This window comes from Mustela nivalis (genome assembly GCF_964662115.1).
Source record: "Mustela nivalis genome assembly, chromosome: 1".
NCBI classification, from domain to species: Eukaryota; Metazoa; Chordata; class Mammalia; order Carnivora; family Mustelidae; genus Mustela; species Mustela nivalis.
In genome coordinates, this window is record NC_139020.1 from 215,322,932 (window position 1) to 215,342,145 (window position 19,214).

The window sequence follows — 19,214 nt, forward strand, 5'->3', positions numbered from 1 at the left end:
AGTTCGTGGGCGCGTGTGGATTCTGGGTGGGCCGACGGCAGGTGGTGGTCGCGTGGCGTGCGGGTTCCCGAGGGGCCCTTTGCTGGGGGGGTGGACCTTCACCTCTCCGGGCCGTGCTTTCCCCGCCCCACCCACCCTACTCGGGCAGTCCTCAGAGGGCACGTAAGACCTCGCAGTGCTCACACCTTGGCCATTTCCACCATCACGGCCACAACGACCTGCTGAGCTGACCTCTTCCGTTGACAGCCAGGGACCCTGAGGCCTAGGCTGCAAGCAATAGGCTGGGGTACTTGTGGAGAGCAGGGCCTCCTGGGCTCCAGGGGTGTGGGTCCTGGGCACCCGGTAGCCCTCTACTTCCGTAAAGCAGAGTCCAGGGGCGCCCGGGCGTTCCCAGGCGGCCGGCCTTGCCCCCAGGCAGCACTGGACGTGCTAGACGGAGAAGCATTTCAGTAGACACGGGCATGGGTAGGGGAGCACACACACACTCCAGGTCAGCCTGGAGATCAGACTTTATTACTGTCGAGAGGGGACTTCGTGGGACTGCGGGGAGGGGGTGCCACTTCCTGAGACCCTCGGCCTCCCCTCTGAAGGGGCACGAGTCCAGGCTGGAAGGTGGGGGTGGGGGGACTCCCTGCGCCCCGCACGCGGGGACCTTCCGGTCCTGGTCCCAGACGGGGGTTCCGCCCAGGAGCCGGTCCTCGCACAGCCCCCAGCTGTGCAGGTGGAGGAGGGGCAGGTAAGGTGTGCGTGGCTCAGGCCACCGGCTTGACCTTGGCAATGAAGAGGGCAGCAGCCTTCTCCAGGAACTCCTCCCGGGTCATCGGGGAGCCGGGCCGCCGAGCCCCCAGTGCGCGGTCCATGGCCAGTGCCAGGCTGTCGGGGCCCAGGCGTGAGGTAGCCTCCAGGTAGCGGGAGGGTGTGGCGGCCGCGTCGCTGGCCTGCAGGGCCCCCTCCAGGGTGTCCAGCACGGCCTGGCCCACGCGCCGGTCAGCCACAGCCAGGGTGGGGTCCTCCAGCAGCTGGTAGAGGGCGCCAGCCCGCGCCACGAACTCCAGCAGCACGAAGCAGGTGAGCATGCCAGCGCGGAAGACGTCCAGCGGCACGGCCTCGTGGTCCCGGCACTGGATCTTGTGCAGCAGGGGCGCCACCACCTCCTCGGGGGCCTCCCCGTCCCGACAGATGCGTTTGAGCAGCTCACTGTAGGTGCGCCCGTCCAGCCCCGGCTTCTTCTTGCGCCCGCTGGCGCTCAGGCACGCGTAGGCCACGCTGACGTTGTTGTTGAAGGCTGTCCTGTGAGAGGATGCAGCGCTGGCCCAGCTGGGCAGAGCCGAGGACCGCCCACGGCCCCCTGCCCCGCCCGCCAGCCCCAAGTGCCCGTCCCCTCCTGTCTTCCTCCAGCAAACCAGGACTGGTCCAGCCCCAGGACCTTTGCAAAGGCCGAGTCCTTTGGCTGGTGTGCCCTTCCCCCACGTCTCCCCACGGCTCCCCCAGCTCCTCCGACTCTGCTCAAGTGTCCCCTTTCCAGGGCCCTCACCCCCTCTTTATCTTCAGGGCAGTTACCACCATCTGACTTAACGGAAGACGTTAAGATGAAGTTTCAAACGTCAGCCCATGAGCCCACGTCAGGGAGTTTCTGTACAGCTCCCAGTGCCCCGACACGGGGTGGCATGCTCCCACAGTCCCACAGCCCGGGAGTCTGCACGCTACGCGCACGGGTCGTCTCTAGCCCATGGCCCATCTTGTAGATAAAGTTTTATCGGCACGTGGCCTCATCCAGCCTGCGGTGGCCTTCCTGCTGCAAACGCAGAGCTGAATGGCTGCAACAGGGACCACTCACGAAACCAAAGTACAACGTGTCCTTGTCTGGGAGTCTGTCCGCCTGCCATCGGCTGTGCGGTGGGTACGGCTCTGCCTCGCGTTGCGCCCGAGGCCCCAGGACGCGGCTGTGCTGTGCTGTGAGCCTCAGGAGCAGATGCGGGGAGCACGGATGTCAGCGTGGGCCGCACGCTGAGCCTGGGGGCTGGTCGGCCCCACGTCTCACTCCCTCACTGGACTGGTGGCCCTTCAGCATTTCTACCGTGACCCCTAGGGAGAGAAGGCTCACTGCGGCCCTGTTCACCTCCTGCGTGACCTGGGAATCCTGCCTCATCTTCCCGTGGGCTGGCAAGCCGGGTGCCCGGTCTGCGCTGGGCCGCCCCATGGGAGCTGCTGGGTGCGCGGGCTGCCCGGTGAGCTCTGCGCATCAGCAGAGGCAGCCGCCACCCAGAAGTCCGAGAACAGGAGCCTGGGGAGCCTCCCTCCCAGCTGGGGCTGCACCCTCGGCCCGCCTGGCTATAAACTCCTTTCTCTTCTCGTAGTGGGGCCCTCGTGCTGTGCTGGGACTCGGGGTCCCTGAGACCAGTGCCGTGAAGGGTGAAGGACGCCAGACGGCGCTCACGCCCCGTGACCTCCGTCACCGCACCGCATTAGCAGGCTGAGGCCTCGAACGGGGTTGAAGCTCCTCCCCAGGAAGGGTCGGAGGTCTGCTGTGAACAAGCGTGGCGGTCACTAGGGCCTCTGTCCGCTGCCCATCCCTGACTAACAAGCCACCCCCAGCCCGGCAGCCTCAGAGGGCGGCAGATGGCAAGTGTGCCAGGCGGTGTGGGTCCGTCCGGAACTCAGCCGCGGCTCAGGGTCTGCCCGCCTTCTGAAGATGCACACTCCGGGGCCTCGGTCCGAGCCCTGGGCGTGACAGACTAGCCCCAGGACAGGAGACAGAGACCACAGCCTACCACACTGCCCTGCCCGATGGGGGTGCAGGCTGCCCCGGCTGGTGTGGGTGGGGAGGGCCCAGTGGCCTCCTGAAGACCGGCCACCCCTCGAGGGGCGGGCGGGCCACAGGACTTGACTCTGCGGAGAGGTGGGCATGGGAGCCACACGTGGTCCACATCCAAGGCAAGTTCTGAGCAGTCCGCTGCCCCGGGCCATGCTCGGGTGCACCCCTGTGGCCTCTGGCTCCGGGTGTGGGCAGCAGTCCTTTGTGTCGGGGCCACTGAAGTCCCAGAGCTGTGGCTGCCACGTGGCGCAGCTCGTCCCCATGCAACCACGGTCCATGATTCATCGGACTCCGGGCCACGATGCCTCCTCTCCAGCAGCCTGGCCGGCCCCCGACGGGGGCGAATTCCCTCCTCCCTAGAGGCTGGGACCCAGACAGCAAGGCCCTGGTGCCATGGTGGTCTTGGTTCCCGTGAACGCCCTCTGGGAGCACAGCTCTGTCCCCAGCTCTCAGCTGGCCCCAGCCCTGGGTTCTCATCACTCCAGAGCGAAGGTCCCCATTCCTGCCCCTCAGGGTTCTCAAGGGCCAAGTACCTAGCACAGGGCCTGGCACACGGAGGTGGCCCTGCATCCTCGGCGTTAGCTGCCACCAGGGCAGGCCTCGGCAGGCCGCCCACGACAGTCCCAGCCTCGGGGGGCGGGCAGACGCGCAGAGCGGCAACCACAGCTGCACGAAGTAGGAGCCGGAGGGCAAGACGCCGAGGAAGGGGACTCCTGACCGCTGGCCGGTGTCGCAGTGCCCCGGGGACTCCCACGCTGCTCCTGGCGGCCGCCAGGGCGCACCCGCTCTGTCTGCCGGGTCGTGGTGCTCTGGGACTTGGCTTCCGTTTGTGATGCGGGGACTGGGCTGGCACCGAGGGCTCCGCCATGTCAGCCCGTACCCGGGGCACTAGAGCGTGAGCATTTGCTCACGTAACACCCGTGTGGGTGTGCATAGAACGCTTCCGGGGTGAGGCACGGAAACCATTCCCTTTACACCACGGGCCCTCCATGGGGCCGTCCCCCGGCGGCTCCCAGTGAGGTCTGGGCGCACTTCTGGGGGTCATCCCCGGGTGGGTGGAGGCCAGGGAGGCCGCTCGGCACCCCATGGTGCCCGGGAGGAACCTGGACTCGGTGGTGCCCTTGGAGGGAGGTTTTCCCAGCTCCCCGGGGGGTCTGCGGAGGAAGGCACCCAGGCCACGGGAAGGCTCAGGGGCCTCGGGGGATGGGGCGCCACACCGTCCAGCTCGTGCTGGCTCTGCCCCCTGGTGGCCACGTGGCCCTCAGCAAGTCTCACAAACATGGTTTTTATGTCCTTGGGGCTTTGAGGCTGGCAGGGGGTGGCCCACCGGACCCTGGGCCACCACCTCCCAGAGAACACCACTTCTGATCTGCGCACAGAGGAGAAGGGGTTTTGGAGGACTTCTCTCTGCATCTTGGGTACGGATGAGATGCTCAAGATCCGCCCTGAGAGGGCCCAGACACTCCACGTCACAGGGGGACCTGCTTCCCACATTGGCCAGGCCTGGCTTCTGCTGTTGGCCCCTTGGGCTAGGTCCAGGGGCTCCCGATGGGGCCCCTGTCTGCTGAGCTGGCCCCTGGCTCTGTCTCTGGAGATAGCAGGAGAGTGCAGGGGCTTGGGCATCACTGCCCCTAGCGCCACCACTCCCAGGTTCACTCCACCCTCCGCAGCCCCACAGCTCCAAAGTGCCGCCAGGTGAGGGCTCCAACACCCCTGCAGGGCAGTGAGACCTGTCCCCCCAAGAGGCATGTCTCTCTGGAACCGGTGAGGGTGACCTTATTAGGAAACAAGGTCTTTGCGGGTGTCTTTTGTCCGGGATATGGAGATGAGGTAGCCCTAAATCCAAATGTCCTTAGAAGAGAAAGAAAAAGACAGAGACACAGAGGAGGACACTGGGGCGATGTGGCCACAGGCCTCGGGACACCTGGAGCCCTGGGAGCTGGGAGAAGCAGGAGGGACCCTCCCCTAATTTCTACATCCAATAGGGGCTTGAACTTCAAACCCGGAGATCAAGAGTTGCTCCACCCACTCCGTCAGCCAGGCGCCCCACATTTTTGTTGCTTTAAGCCACCCAGTTTGTGGACATTTGTTACAGCAGTCACAGAACATGAATACAGCTCTCCTGGCCCTAAGCCCAACAGACACTTAACAGCCTGCATCTGTGGGCTGCTGGGCACAGGACTGCCAGCCCACAAAGGGCCTCTGTGTGAATTAGGAAAAAACTCCACAAAAAAACCTTCATAGAGGGGCACCTGGTTGGCTCAGTTGTTCGGTGTCTGCTTTTGGCTCGGATGGAGACCTGCATGGGCTCCCTGCTCGACAGGAAGCCTGCTTCTCCCTCACCCACTCCCCTGCCTGTGTTCACTCTCTTGCTGTGTCTCTCTCTGTCAAATAAATAAAATCTAAAAAAACACATAAGCATACAAACAAAAAAACCTTCATAGACATATCTTTGTTTGTGACTGTCTATAGGTGAGTGGCTTGTGCCATGAGTGGCTTGTGCAGTGTTTGGCCTGAACAACTGTACATGGTGGCCCAGCCACTGATGACTTTTCCCCTTTGGACGATGTCCTGCGATGACATTCTCTTCTTGTCCCTCCTTCATGTCTGGTTGGCCTGATCATGCTTTTTTATGGGTTCTCCAAGGCTGGGGCTCCTCAGGATTGGGTCCTGGGCTCTTCTCAGTTCTCCTGAGGCCTTCACAACCCCTCCTGGCTGATAACCGCCTGTCCCACTTGCAGACCCACCTCTCCATCCTCCAGCTGCAAGGTTCTCCCCGCCGCCTGACCTACGAGTCCCCAAAAACCCTGGAAACTTCCCCCCAAATCAGTGACCTCCCGCCTCAATGGACAGCCCCACGGATGGCCTAGGGCTGTCTCTGCATACTTTCTTCCCACCCTTGCCCCTGCAAACCCAGCAACGTAGGACTTCAGAGCACATGGACACTCTGCTCAGATGCCCGCCCTCCATCCCCTTCCCATACCTGGGATCCCTCCCCAGCTTCCCAGTGCTGTCCTTATGGTCTGTACCTGCGACTCTCTTGGGAGGGCTGCCTAAAGGTAGGCAGGTGTTGGAAGCAGGGGGAGGGCAGAATCCCCTGGTGACCAGGCTGGAACATTCGCTTCCAGGGTTCTCCCAGGAGCACTGCCTTATAAATGACCCACACATGAATGCTGCCTCAGGTTCCGCTTCTGGGGACCCCTCCCCACCAGCCAGTCCCAGGGCACCCACATCCACTCACGACCGCACCTGCTCGGCGTTTGGAAAGCTCAACCCAGATATCTGACGTGGATCGTCTGTTCAATAAATATTCCTCCATCACCTTTCGTGGGCTTGCAACTGCTGGGGGGCACGTGTGGGGGGGAGGTGCCACCCCCCCCCCCCTCCCCGAGCTTCAGCCCGGGGAAGGCGCAGCTGCACGGCCTCCAGGCCAGGCACCTGCCCGCCTAGTCCTTGCAGCCCCTTTCCTGGGCGTGAGGCTGGCCTCCTTCTGGACAGCCCGCTGCCCGCTGGGGGCTGCCTCCGGGGGTACGGGCCTCGGGTGACTGAGCTGCTCTCAGTGTGCTCGGCCCAGCCCTGTAACACCCGCTTTCCGGCTTAATGGATGGGCAGCGACGCCAGCAACGAGGCATTTAGGAAATCCTCGGCTCGGAGGACTAGCTCTGTGGCTCTGGGTCCTCTCTGGGCTCCGTGAATTCCCAGCAGTGAGGCGGGCTGGAGGGGACATGGCTCCTGCAGAGAGGCACCCCAAAGCCGGAGCGCCCGCGGTCGGGGTCCAGCCGGCGCCAGGGGGACTACCGGGCCCAGCACGTCCGCCCCGCCCCGGCCCCGGCCCGCCCCGGCCCCGGCCCGCCCCGTCCCCGCCCCCGGCCCGGCCCGCCCCGGCCCGCCCCGCCCCCGGCCCCGGCCCCGGCCCCGCACCTCTGGGAATGGTGAGCCAGGCGAAGGTGCCACAGCGCGCGGCCCAGGCGCTGCTGCTGCAGCAGGAGCTGGCCCGGGGGCTCCCCGGCGCCGCCGTCCGCGGGCGAGCGCAGGCCCATGTTCTCGAAGTAGTGCGCCAGGAAGGCGATCGGCTCCTCGGGCCGCGCCTCCAGCACCTTCAGCAGGGCCGCGCGCAGCATCTCCGTCACGCCGACCTGCCGCAGGAAGTCCTCCTCACTCTCGGCCGTTGCTGCTGTGCGGGACGCGGCCGGCCGGCCGCTGTCGGTGAAACCGGCCACCGCAGCCACTGCCGGCCGCCGCTTCTCCACCGCCGCCATCTTCGGTGAGGGCCGCGGGACCGGAAGCGCCGCCGTACTCCACAGTGCGCGGGCGCCTCGGGGCGGCCATCTTGGCTAAGGGCGGAAGGCGCCGGGATCCCACCGGAAGACTCTGGCAAATGAGTGGAACAGGCGACTTACCACCCCGCGCTAGGTTCTAATGGGCACATTTCTCCGGGTTCCGCTTTGCGTGCGCCGGTTAGCTCTCCAGGCTCAAGCGCGGAACCTGAGTTTTGCCAGACTCCAAGATGGCTCTTCAGGATAGGGCATGGTGTTTGGCCTGAAGCCGGGTTGCCCGCCATCTTGATAGCGGGCGAGTCCGGTATTAGCATGGTCCCCTAGCAACCAGTCTCCTTGGAGATCCGGGAAGCCACGCGGAGCGCGCGCGGGGACTGTTCCGAGTCCGCGACGGAGCGCCGAGCCCGCTCCGCCTTCCGGTGTTCCTCGGGCCTTTGTGCACCATCAGGCCTTCAGCCCGGTCCGACCTGCCTCTGAGTTTACGGCTCCCCCCGGTGGGGGGAGGTCTCCTCTCCCCGCCCGCCGCCCGCCAGGCTGAGCTCGGGGGTCGGCTCGCCGAAGGGGTGCTCGGCCCGAGGTCCCCCGGCCCCGGCCCCGTCCCCGGCCCGGCCCCGGCCCCGTCCCCGGCCCAGCCCCGGCCCCGGCCCCGGCCCGTGCTGTTACCTCCCCTCCGCACCCGAGGGGTCTTTCTCGCACCGCAGCCTCTGCCGCTCTGAACCCTGCCGGGCGCCCCAGTGCCCGCGGGCGGAACCCCGGCATCGGCAGCCTTTCGTCTGCTGACGGGACTCCCAGCCCTCCTCGCCTCTGCCCCACCCGACCGACTCGGCCCCCAAGCCACCCGGAGAGAGAGAACATAGCCTTCAGCAAGCCGCTTTGGTGGCTTTTGTCCACGCTGTCCGCCCCGCCCCCCGCCCCAGCCCCCCCCCCCCTTTTTAAAGATTTTATTTATTTAACAGACAGAGAGAGAGATCACAAGTGGACAGAGAGGCAGACAGAGAGCAGGCTCCCTGCGGAGCAGAGAGCCCGATGGGGGATCCCAGGACGCTGAGATCATGACCTGAGCTGAAGGCAGCGGCTGCACCCACTGAGCCACCCAGGCGCCCCCTTCCCCCACTTCTTTCGAGGACTTCTAGTTATCCCTGAGGTGTTCTCCCATCCGGGGAAAGGCACAAGCCTTTGTGTTCTGCCCCCCCCCCCCCCAAGCAGAACCTGCACTGCGTGTTTCCCTTTCCTCCAGCCCGGGCCAAGTCAGGGTCTGCCTCCTGTCGGTCCTCATCTGAGGGCAGTCGCCCAGTGCAGACGGTGAAATCCTTGTAACACCACAGAAACCACTGAGGCAAACCAGATGCTCTTTATTCTCCAGCTCTGGACCCCTGGGGGGGGGTCCTCTGGGGGGGGGTCCTCAAGGGTCCCACTGAGGGGGATCTCAGAGGCTGGCCATCAGGGTTAGGGGGTTATGGTCAGCTCTCCACCACGTAGGTCCAGAACCCTGCAGTCGTCCTCTGGCTGCAAAGGTGTGGCAGGAAAGGCAGGCCACTTCAGGAGGGGCCCGGCCAGTCCCCCTCAGCCCAGTCTAGGTGGGGCAGGGGGCCCCAAGCAACTGGGGGGCTGGGTGGTCACTGAGCAGGCCTGCAGCGTTTCCGCAGCCGGTGGGCAAGGAATCCCAAGAAGAGCAGCCCCAGCACCAAGCTGCCTGTCCACAGGGCTGGGGGTGTTGTCTGGCAGCCTGGAGAAGGAAGCGGAGCCGTGAGCACCTGATTGCAGGTGTGGGGGAAAAGCTCAGCAGAATCTGCTAGGGGCTTCCCATTGGCCGAGTTCCCTGAGATTTTAGAGAGGAATTCATGGTTTAGGGCGTCTTTTGGAATGTACAAAAACTGCTGAAATATCCAGACGACTCCAGAATGGATCTTTTGAAAGGTACATAGGACCTTTTAGTTGGAAGTGACATGGCCGCCCCCCATGCCCGGCTAGTCTGAATGTCCCCTGCTATCCGTGTAAATTACACACCACATGTTGACCAATTAGTTTTTTTTTTTTTTTTTTAAGAGAAAAGAAGGTAAAATATCTCGTTTGTACTTCTAAATGTGGCTACTAGAAAATTTGAAATGACCTGAGTGGCTCTGTTCTATTCGTATCCTACAAACTGTTGGGGGGTGTAAAGATCAGGGTTTACAGATCACTGTGAAACGTAGTCTCTGAAATTTGCAGCCCTCACAGTGCCAAGTGACTGTCACCTTCCACTGTAAGGGAAGCCCACGGGACAGCTGGGGACACTGAATCTGAGCAGGCCCATTCCCTGTCTGAGGTCTTGATCCTGGGCTTCCCTCCCTCTGAGGCTCCCCCAGGCCCCTCCCGAGCCCCCAGAACTCACAGATCTCTGGGACCAGGTAGAGGCTGGCCATCTGTCCCCCTGGGTCCAGGCGACACTGAAACCAGCCCTCAGAGCAGCAGCCGGCCCAGGGCACGCGCAGCCAAGCCTGGGCCCCAGCCTCCCGCCTCTGGTAGGCTTCCAGACCCCCCGGGGCCTGGGTCCAGCCTACAGCCACACCGGGGTCACAGAGCGCCTGACAAAGTAGCTCCAGACCCCCTGCGGCTGGAGACTGGTGGATCTCTGGGCGGCAGGGCCGGTTCGAGCTGTTCCCTGGTGGGGGTCCAGGACTCCCGGAGCTGCTGTTCCTGGGTGGGGGTCCAGGACTCCTGGAGCTGCTAGTGGAGCTCAGCTCTGGGGTGGCCTCGGGAGAGGTCTTGACAGGGGGCTCCGGGGAGGTCAGGCTGTGCAGGACTGGAAAACAGGGTGTTGGGTTTTCTCCTGCCCCAGGCTCCTCTTCTGTTCGTCTCTCCATTTAGACCACAGAGTTGGACCAGAAGGGCTGAAGCCCCACCCGGGGCCTCTTGGACAAATGGAAGGGTATCCCAGTGGGGAGGAGCGGGGTTAGGGTCTGCCTTGGTCCCCTCCCCACTCTGAGTGAGTTTCCGAACGTCTGCGTTTCAGTTTCCTCAAAGCGGAGGGGGTGTGAACCACCCATCCTGGGAGCGGCCACGGAGACTGATCCGAGTGCAGGGTAAGGCAGTACTGGGCTTTACAAACTACAGGACTGGGAGGTGGGGGAGGGGAAGTGCTCCCTGGCAAACGGAAGGCGTGCTCTGTCCTTGGTGGTACAGCCCCGGAGACTGAGGATCCGAGGGATTTGTACACCCTACCATGAAACGTCTTTCAAATCCAGAGGCCTCTCTGCGTGCTCCCACCGCGCCCTCCCTGTCCACTGGGAGCTCTCATGCTCCATCCCCACACCTGATGGCCCCAAGGACAGTAACGAGTTTCATGGAGAAGGAATTTGTGCTTTTTTAGTGAGAGGATGCCGGCGGCTTCATGATGTGAACAACACTTGTCTTACTTTAGATGTTTGTTAAATTAATAATGTCTGACTTGAACCAAGCACCTACTGGGTCCTCAGCCCCAAGTTAAATGTTTTCACTTGTTCACTCATTCAGCAAGTGGTTGTTGTGCACCTGCTATGTGCTGGGCACTGTGGTCTCATCCATCCAACCAGAACACGTGTTGAGCACCTACTGAGCGCTAGGCACTGTAGTCACTGCGGACATAACCATGAACCAGACATATTTCTTTTCCAGTGAAGCCAACAGTAGGGGTTACAGACAATGGAGAAAATGAGCAGAAAATGCAGGATGCCAGATATTGTTAAAAGGTGTCAAAAAACATACAGTAGGAGAAAGGGCTCCTGTGTGTGCATATGTGTGTGTCCACATCCATGTGTAAGAGGCAGTAAGGACAGGTTGACCATTTAGACAGGTCGGAAGAAGCCTCACCAGGAAGGTGAGTGAGGGAGCAATGGACAGAGCTGGGGGAAGAGCATTCCCAGTGGAGGGTGGAACATATGCAAAGGTCCTGGGGCAGGACCAAGCCTAACCTCTTGGAGGAGCAGCTGGGAGGCTCATGTGGCTGGAGCAGAGTGAGGGTCGGGAGAGGGAGATGGTGAGGGCAGGTGGTTCAGGGCCCTGTGGACATAGGAGGATTTGCGTTTTTACCCAGAGGGAGGAGCTCTGGAGGACTGTGAGCAGAGCAGGACAGGACCTCAGGGGGTCTGACACAGGGAAGGTGCTCAGTTAACCTGTTGAACAGCTGAATAAACTCATGAGGAATATCATACTGGAGGCATTCGGGGCTCCCCCCTACTGTAGATATTGTGACCCGTCTAGATGGGGACACGGTGGGGGGGTGCGGAGTCAGGATTCCAGAAGAGCTCCTGGGCACCACTCACAGGAGCTGGGTGGGGGGAATTCACCTACTTCCTGGGGCACTGTGTGCAGGCTGGCCAGAACCCCAGAGACTCACCTGGAATGGCCCGCTGGTGGCTCAGCCTCAGGCCAGGCAGGTTCATGGTCGCTCGGCAGTGGAGGGTGAGTGGGGTGGGGGTCTCCAGAGGGGGCAGCAGCCAGCGCTGTGTTACTCGGAGCAGCTGGTCCTCGCCCTCCTGGGGCTCCTCCTCCACATCCCAGTCCAGGGCCTGCACCCCCTCCAGTTCCTGGTCCCCCAGGAGCAGGGATAGGGAGAGGGCCTCAGGGTTGGCAGGTGTGACGTTATGGGCGGTGCAGGCCACCTCTTGGTCCCGCCTGGCCACCAGGGTTACTGGGGAGACAGTCAGCTGGTCTGGAAATGCTGTGGACAGAGGGTGTGGGGTGGGCGAGCCCACAGGGTCAGTCCTGGGCCCTGAGGAGGGGGCTTGGGGTGCGGCCAAGAGGTGAGTGGGGACTGCTAGTGCCTGGGTTCCCAGAAGACCCAGTGGCCACAGCGTGTGTATCTAGAATGTCAAGTATGGAGGACAGGTCAAACGCAGAGAGAGTGGGGGTCAGGTAGGGGGAGGAGGGTTGACGGGAGAGGAGGGAGTGGGTTGCAGGAGGACTCAGCTGGAGCTGATGCAGTCTTTGGGGGGGGGCAATCTGGGAAGACTCCCAGGAAAAGGTAGTATTGTTTTGGAGGTAAAACAGGGCTGCTGGGCGGCCCGAATGTGCCCAGGCATCAGGAGGGAACGAAGCTCACCGAACACCAGGAGCTTCACGGTCCGCAGCAAGGTGTCGGTCCCGCAGGAGCCCACGCACACGCGGGTGCCGGCCTCGGACAGGGAGGCGTTGTGCACCGAGAGGACGCTGCTGTGCGTGTCCGACCGCACGGTGCCCAGACTGGTGTCCAGGCCCCGCCACTGCACCATGGGGTTCCTGGGGTCGGCGCAGGCCAGCCGGCAGGTGAGCTGCTGCGACCCGCCCAAGGACACGGCCACCACGGAATCCGGAGGCTCCATCTCCAAGGACCCACCTGCGGGCAGACGGCGCTCTCAGCCCCGCCCCCGCCCCCAGCCACAGCACCCCCAGCCCCAGCACCCCCCCCAACCCCCGCCCCCGGCCGGGCCTCCTCCGAGACACCCCCCCCCCCCCCCGCACCGTAGGGTCCTCCGCCCCTTTCCCCAGACTGCGCCCCGCCCCGCTGCGAGCCTTCCCTCGGCCGGAGCCCCCTCCCCTGCTCACCCTGGGCTCGCTGGAGGAGCCCCAGGAAGACGGGAAACAGGAGGGCGAGACCCTGCTCCATGCTCGCCCCGGTTCTGTCCTCCGCCCGCCGCGGCCGCGCCTTAAATAGTGGTGCCCCGGCTGCTTCCCGCCGCCCCGTCCTCCGGCTGCCCCCCGGGGCTTTCCCGGGGGCGTTTCCCGCCCTGACGCGCGACCCTGGAGGCGACAGAGAGGCAGGGGCTGGGGGCCAGGGTTGGCGGGGACCCCGCGGCCAGGGTCAGGACAGACGGGGCGGGAAGGTGTGAGCGGACTCCGCTCCGAGAGACCGGAGGGTTGGAAGATGGGGACTGGACCGGGTGGCGGTGCGAGCCAAGCGGACGGAAATCGGAGACAGGCCGCCTCGACAGCCCTGCGGTCTCAGCCTCCACGGCCCGAGCGCGGAGCAGGGCGGGGCGCAACCAGAGCATCCTTCGTCCCGCGCGGAAGTGCGGAGGCGGTGGGGGCGGGGCAGGCTCTCCTGGGGTGGGGCCTCCTGCGGGTGAGGGTGTGTTTGTGGGGTCATGGGGGTGGGGGGCTTGTGGGGGAGAGGGTCCTCTGAGGGGTGGGGTTTCCTGGGAGTGGAACCTCCTGGAAGAGTGGTCCTTGGAGGGTGAGGATCTTGTGGGGGTGGTGGGGGTCTTCTGGGGGTGAAGGACCTGAGTCACCGCCTACCCCTGAGCTTGTCTCCCCTCAGTGAAACAGCTAGGGCTGCTGCGGTCCTGGGAGCCCAGGCTTGGGGGGCTGCCTCGCTCTGCTCCACACCGGGACTGAGGGCCCCCAGGGAAGCCTGGGAAAGGGCTCTGGCTGGGCTGCCCACTCCCAGTCGTCACCAGCGAGTCCCGAGAAATCTGTCCACCTTTTTCTCCTTGCCCCTCAGTCTGGCCCCATTTCTTGGACCTTCGTGGCCGCATACCCCCCAGCACCCAGAGTGGTTTCAGCGACACCCCAGAGCGAAATCTCACCGGGGCTGGAGCCTCGCGGGACCCGGAAGCCTCGGGGCCTCGGAGTGGCTGTGCCTTCCCCCTGTTCGTCTCTGCCCAAATGTTGCCTCCTCAGAGCCTTCGCCAACCAGCTTCACTCCCCCTACCCCAATTTTACTTTCTCCCACTGCATTTTCCTTGTAGCCCTTAACAAAGTCGTGTGGCTGAAACCACATTTCCCATGTTCTGGAGCCGGGTCTCGTGTGCTGTGCGGCCCACCGCGCGACCCCGGAGCCCACGCACAGCAGGCATGCAGAAAGAAGAGGGTGGAGGGTGTGCTTGAGGTTGACCTCAGGGTGTGGCTTGTGCCTCAGTTTCCCTGGCTTGGGAATAAGGGAAGGGGCAGCCAGACAATGAAGAGTTGAACCCCATGAGCTCTGTGCCTGGCTCTTCTCAGTGTCTCGATTGTCGGAGGCAGAAGAGGAGGGACTGGAGCAGAGGGGGAAACTGAGGTCTCGGGGAAACTGAGGTCTCGGGGAAACTGAGGTCTCGGGGAGGAGAGAGTCCACGTGCGTGAACTCAGAGCCCTGTTCTCCTTGGTCCCATCCCCCGCTCCAGGCTTGTGCCGGGAAGGGCAGCACAGGAAGGTGGACTGCTAGGTGAGGCCCTCCCCGGGCCGGAGGTGTGGGCCTTTCTCGGGAAGCTGGGCTCTTAACCCGGGCAGGGGGCAGTGGGCCTGGTTAATGGGCCTCTTCCCAGCCCCTGACCTTGCTTCCTGCCTCCCTTCCAGCCAAGGCCCCTTGTAGGGCGGGCCCTAGCTCTCTGCGCCTGCCTCGCCCACCCATCCCTGGCCTCCATGGTGCTTATTTCAGGCTCCAAGTGCCCTGTCCGTGTGGATAACGACCTTCACGCTCAAGGACACGCACAGCTCTACGCACGAAGGATGACCTGGTGACACAGGTGCCCCGAGGAAGGGGCAGATGAGCCGATCAGAGGGTTCTGGGCAGAGGCAAGGAAGAGCCAGGCGGGGTGGGGAGGGGGAGCAGAGCCACAGAGGGAGGGAGGGTGGCAGAAGAGGGAGTGGGCAGGGGCCTGCGGAGGGCAGGGGCCTGCGGAGAGGGGCCCGAGACCAGCACTAGCAGGTCCCACATGTCCCCCGTGCAGCTGGGCCATCTCGTCTCTTCCTCAGGAGGGTGAGTCCATGCAGTCAGCCACCTCCACAGGGACAGAGGTCACCCCTACCTCCCCCTAACGCCGCCCCCCCCCCCCCCCAGCAACCTGGGCTTCCTGCAGAGCTTGCCCTTCCCGGCATTGTCCCCACCCAGGAGGAAGTCCTCAGTGGCCAGAGGCAGGAAGCCGCCTTCCCATGGAGGGTCCCAGCCCCCCCCCAAGACCTGTCATCCTGGCCTCAACCCTCCCATGACAGAGCTGTGATGGGAACCTGGCCTCCTCAGAGGGTACCCAGGAGAGGCCAGCGGTCCCAGTACCCCAGAGATGCCCATCCCCTCCGGGGACACCCTTCTCACCTGGGCTGGGTCAGCTGCCCTCATTGGTACCACTGGTCGGTCGGGGGCTCACAGCGCTTTCTTCGGGGCGGGCTGGAGCCACGAGGGCGGGGTGTTTCATGCTGGACCATGCCCAGCCCGCAGTGGCCTCCCTGCTCTGCAGGCCTCAGGGATGGGGCAGGGAGGAAGGCAACAGAAACTGTAAATGATCCTTATTTTGTTTATTTATTTTATTATTATTTTTCATGAATGATCCTTTAATAAATACCCGTAAGAAGGGTGCCTGGGTGGCTCAGTGGGTTAAGCCTCTGCCTTCAGCTCGGGTCATGATCTCAGGGTCCTGGGATCAAGCCCTGCATCGGGCTCTCTGCTCAGCAGGGAGCCTGCTTCCTCCTCTCTCTCTACCTGCCTTCCTGCCTACTTGTGATCTCTCTGTCTGTCAAATAAATAAAATATTAAAAAAAAATGCCCATAACAAGCTCTAGGAGACTGGAGAAATTGCCCTGAGGTTTCCTGGCTGAGCTAGAGCAGGGGTCAGAGCCTGAAGGAACACCGGATGCCCATGAAGACAGCGTCTCCTGGCGGCCCTTTTGGTGAGGCTTCAGTGAGCATCTGCCTTCGGCTCAGGTCATGATCCTGGGGTCCTAGGATCAAGCCCTGCATCGGGCTCCCTACTTAGCAGGGCATCTGCCCCGCCCCCCGCTCCCCTGCTGTGTTCGGAGGTGCTTTCTCTCTCCCAAATAAATAAATAATGTCTTTAAAAAACTTATTTTTTTTGGGAAGCTGAAGCCCATATGGGTGGTGGCCGGGGATCAGAGCCTGGGTCGCACATGGCCAGGCCCCTTGAGGACCATCTGGGGGCCTGGGATTTAGGTTGTTGTGAGCACCAAGGGAGTGGAGGCTTGGGGCTGTGACGTCTGGGTTCATACCGACTGGATGAAGGCCCTTGGGGGTGGGGTGATATCAGGATAGCCTTCCAAGGCCCCCTAGCTGGGCCCAGCTTCCCTGGGGACTGTGGCTGGTCCCCTACTGGGGCTGGAGGGCTCAGGCCAGGAAAGCACTGAATGAGCTAAAAGGCAAGGGTGGGGCCTCGAGGGTCCCTAGCATCCTGCAGCTGGGGCTCCCAGAAGGGAAACCCTTGGCTCCAGGTCCTCCGGCTAACTCACGCTGTGCTGTCCTCCAGCAGTGGCTCCTCGCTGATGGGGGACCCACCACCAAGCTTCTTGGGGGCTCTGGGCTGCAGGGCAGGTGACCGTGCTGGGAGTCTGAAGGGTGATCAGGAGCTGGGGTGGGCGCCAAAGAGGAAGCGTGGCCCAGGAGGATGGTCCGGGGAGAAGAGAGTGAGCGTGAGAGGCCAATGTGGCGGTCCCTGTCCCTGGAGGCAGGCAGGAGTCTGGTGGGACACAGGTGGGTCGAGGGTGGGGCCTTGTCTGACAAGTTTGCTGTGCTGGTCGGGGGCCCTGGGCCACCGTTTTGCGCAGCTCCACGGGGAGCAGGTAGAAGACGAAACTGTAGAGGCTGGGGCCCTGGCACAGGCCGAGGGTGCTGGTGACGGTGTTCTGCCCACAGCTGGGGACAGCACTGCAGGGGTCACCCCCCCAGACTCCTCCAGGGCAGAGGGCAGAACATGCCCCAAAACAGCCCTAGGAGGTGCGGGCAGACCAGGGTGGAGTCTGGGAGTCAGATCATCTGTGGGTCCAACCAGAGACTAACATGTTCACCCATCATCCAGCCGTCTGTCTGTCCATTTCTCACTTACCCATCATCCATCCATTGTCCATTGTCCGGGCACCTACGTGTCCACATGTCCCGCATCATCGCCCACCCACCCATCCAGCCCCTCTTCCATCCTCCTGCACCGAGCACCCCCCGGGAGCCGGCCGGAGGCACCTGAGGAAGTCGTCGCTGCTACGCCCCCACGAAATGCAGACTCTTTGGCTTTTCTATGAGGAGGCAGCCACCTTGCCAGGCAGATGTGCGGTGAAAAATTCAAGTCGTTCAGAAGGGTTTGCTCACGCGGCACTAGGTCCAGGGCTGGCTCGGGTCCAGCCTGACTGCCCAGTCCCAGCTGCAGGGACAGCAGGGCTGGGTCCCAGCACTGATCGAGGCTGCAACGGAGCTGCTGGCCACGTGTGCCTATGGCCACTGCCTACGGATCTGCCACGTGTCCCTACGGACCTCCTGAAATGCAGTTTTTTTTTTTTAAAGATTTTATTTATTTATTTATTTGACACACAGAGATCACAAGTAGGCAGAGAGGCAGGCAGAGAGAGGAGGAAGCAGGCTCCCTGCTGAGCAGAGAGCTGGATGCGGGGCTTGATCCCAGGACCCTGAGATCATGACCTGAGCTGAAGGCAGAAGCTTAACCCACTGAGCCACCCAGGAGCCCCTGAAATGCAGTTTTAATTAAGATTTTAACTTAGGGGCACCTGGGTGGCTTGGGTCATGATCCCAGGGTCCTGGGATGGAGCCCGGCATCGTGTTCTCTGCTAAGCAGGGAGCCTGCCTTCCCCCTCTCTCTCTGCCTGCCTCTCTGCCTACTTGTGATCTCTCTCATAAATAAATAAAATCTTTAAAAAGCCCCAGTATCACATATTGGAACAACTGTATTTTGGATACACTCTGTATTATGTTTTATTTTACATTTTACAAAATTCATTTTACTTATGCCACTTTTTAAAGATTAATTTTTTTTTCAATTTTAAAAAAGATTTTATTTATTCAGGGCACCTGGGTGGCTCAGTCGTTAAGCGTCTGCCTTCAGGTCAGGTCATGATCCAGCCCCGCATCGGGCTCCCTGCTCAGCAGGAAGACTGCTTCTCTCTCTCCCACTCCTCCTGCTTGTGTCCCCTCTCTCGCTGTGTCCCTGTCAAATAAATAAATAAAATCTTAAACAAAGAGATTTTATTTATTCATTTGACAGAGGCAGAGAGAGGAGAAGCGAAGGTGGACTCCATCCCAGAACCCTAGGATCACGGCCTGAGCCAAAGGCAGACGTGTAGCCCACTGAGCCACCAGGTGTTCCGATTTTCTCTCTCCACCCAGCAAGGGGTCCAATGTCACCACCGCAGGAACCACAGTCACACTCCACACCCACTGAGTCAGCCAGGAACCCGCATTCATGCCACCCTTCTTCCTGTTTTTTCCAACATGATTGCGGGCGAATTTCAGTGACCTGTGTGCTCTAGCAAGCAAGGCGCTTTGACCTCAGGCTGGGTTTGTGGTCTGTCCTGAGCACGGAATGGAAATGTCCTTTCCTGAGGTGGGGAGCTCCCCTCTCCTTCTCCACCTAACTCCAGGCAGAGATGTGGGGGCCCCTAGTGTTTAATGGGTTAGGTCGGTGGTTGTCCCGCAGGTGGTCCTGCCCTGAGGGGACACTGGGTGATGCCTGGGGGACACATGTGGTTGTCCGAGCTGGGGTGCTCCCGGCCTGGAGGGGATGGGTCCCCTCTGCTCAGCCCCCCACATCGCCCAGGGAACAATCAAACCCCAATGCCAGCGGCGCTGGAACTTCCGAGGTCGGGTGGGTAAGGCCGGTGGATTCATAGGGGCTAGGCTGGAGGTCCCGTCGGCCGGACTGTGGAGGGGGTAGGCGTGAGGCTGGGGGGTCATAGTCAGCGCCCGGACCTGACCCCTCAGGGATGCTCTCTGCCCCAGGAGCTTCTTTGGGAAGCAGGGTCTGCACCCGCCTGTGAGTGAGGCCCGGGGGCTCCCGCACCACCGTGGGAGTCCAGGAGCCGCGTCTGGATGAAGAGGTGGGGCCACGATCTGGGCGTGGTTAAGCTGGCGCTGGGGGTGCGTCTGCGGGGTGGGGGTGGGGAACCGAGGTGCAGGGCTGTGCCTGGGCGTCGGGGGCAGGGGCCTGGGTGGACCGCGCTGGGTTTCTGGTGCTGGGGAGGGAATGGCGTTAGGGTTCAGCGTCCAGGGCCGAGACTGGCAGTCCCAGCCGGTCGGGATGGGCTGTGGGTGCCCGGCACGGTCCTGGCTGGGGGTGCGGTCCCGGATCGTGCTGGTGCCGAGGCGCGGGGCGGGAGGGCTCGAGGCTCTCGGCGCCGCCGTCCTTGGGGACCATCTTCCTAGCCAGCAGGACGCGGCGGTTCAGCCGCTGCTTCTTCTCGCTGGTCGCGGGGCCTCGGCC

General features: G+C 62.6%; 2 protein-coding genes across 4 annotated transcripts; both read right to left on the reverse strand.

Annotated features, from left to right (window-relative positions):
• Positions 1-491: 491 nt before the first annotated feature.
• Positions 492-7,216, reverse strand: TPGS1 (tubulin polyglutamylase complex subunit 1). The gene is made up of 2 exons (XM_082738148.1): positions 6,737-7,216; positions 492-1,290 (listed from the first exon to the last, which is right to left on the reverse strand). The coding sequence occupies exons 1-2, from the start codon at positions 7,072-7,074 to the stop codon at positions 753-755; spliced, it is 876 nt and encodes a 291-aa protein (XP_082594274.1). The 5' UTR covers positions 7,075-7,216; the 3' UTR covers positions 492-752.
• A 1,208-nt stretch (positions 7,217-8,424) lies between these two features.
• Positions 8,425-13,112, reverse strand: MADCAM1 (mucosal vascular addressin cell adhesion molecule 1). Of its 3 annotated transcripts, none has more exons than XM_082738081.1 (5): positions 12,634-13,112; positions 12,152-12,424; positions 11,447-11,740; positions 9,464-9,874; positions 8,425-8,818 (listed from the first exon to the last, which is right to left on the reverse strand). In XM_082738081.1, exons 1-5 carry the CDS (start codon positions 12,692-12,694, stop codon positions 8,709-8,711), a joined length of 1,149 nt encoding a protein of 382 aa, XP_082594207.1. In that variant the 5' UTR covers positions 12,695-13,112; the 3' UTR covers positions 8,425-8,708. The 3 variants fall into 3 exon arrangements, with proteins under 3 accessions (XP_082594207.1, XP_082594206.1, XP_082594208.1); XM_082738080.1 differs by having other exon boundaries at positions 11,447-11,770; XM_082738082.1 differs by lacking the exon at positions 9,464-9,874 and having other exon boundaries at positions 11,447-11,770.
• Between the last annotated feature and the right edge of the window lie 6,102 nt (positions 13,113-19,214).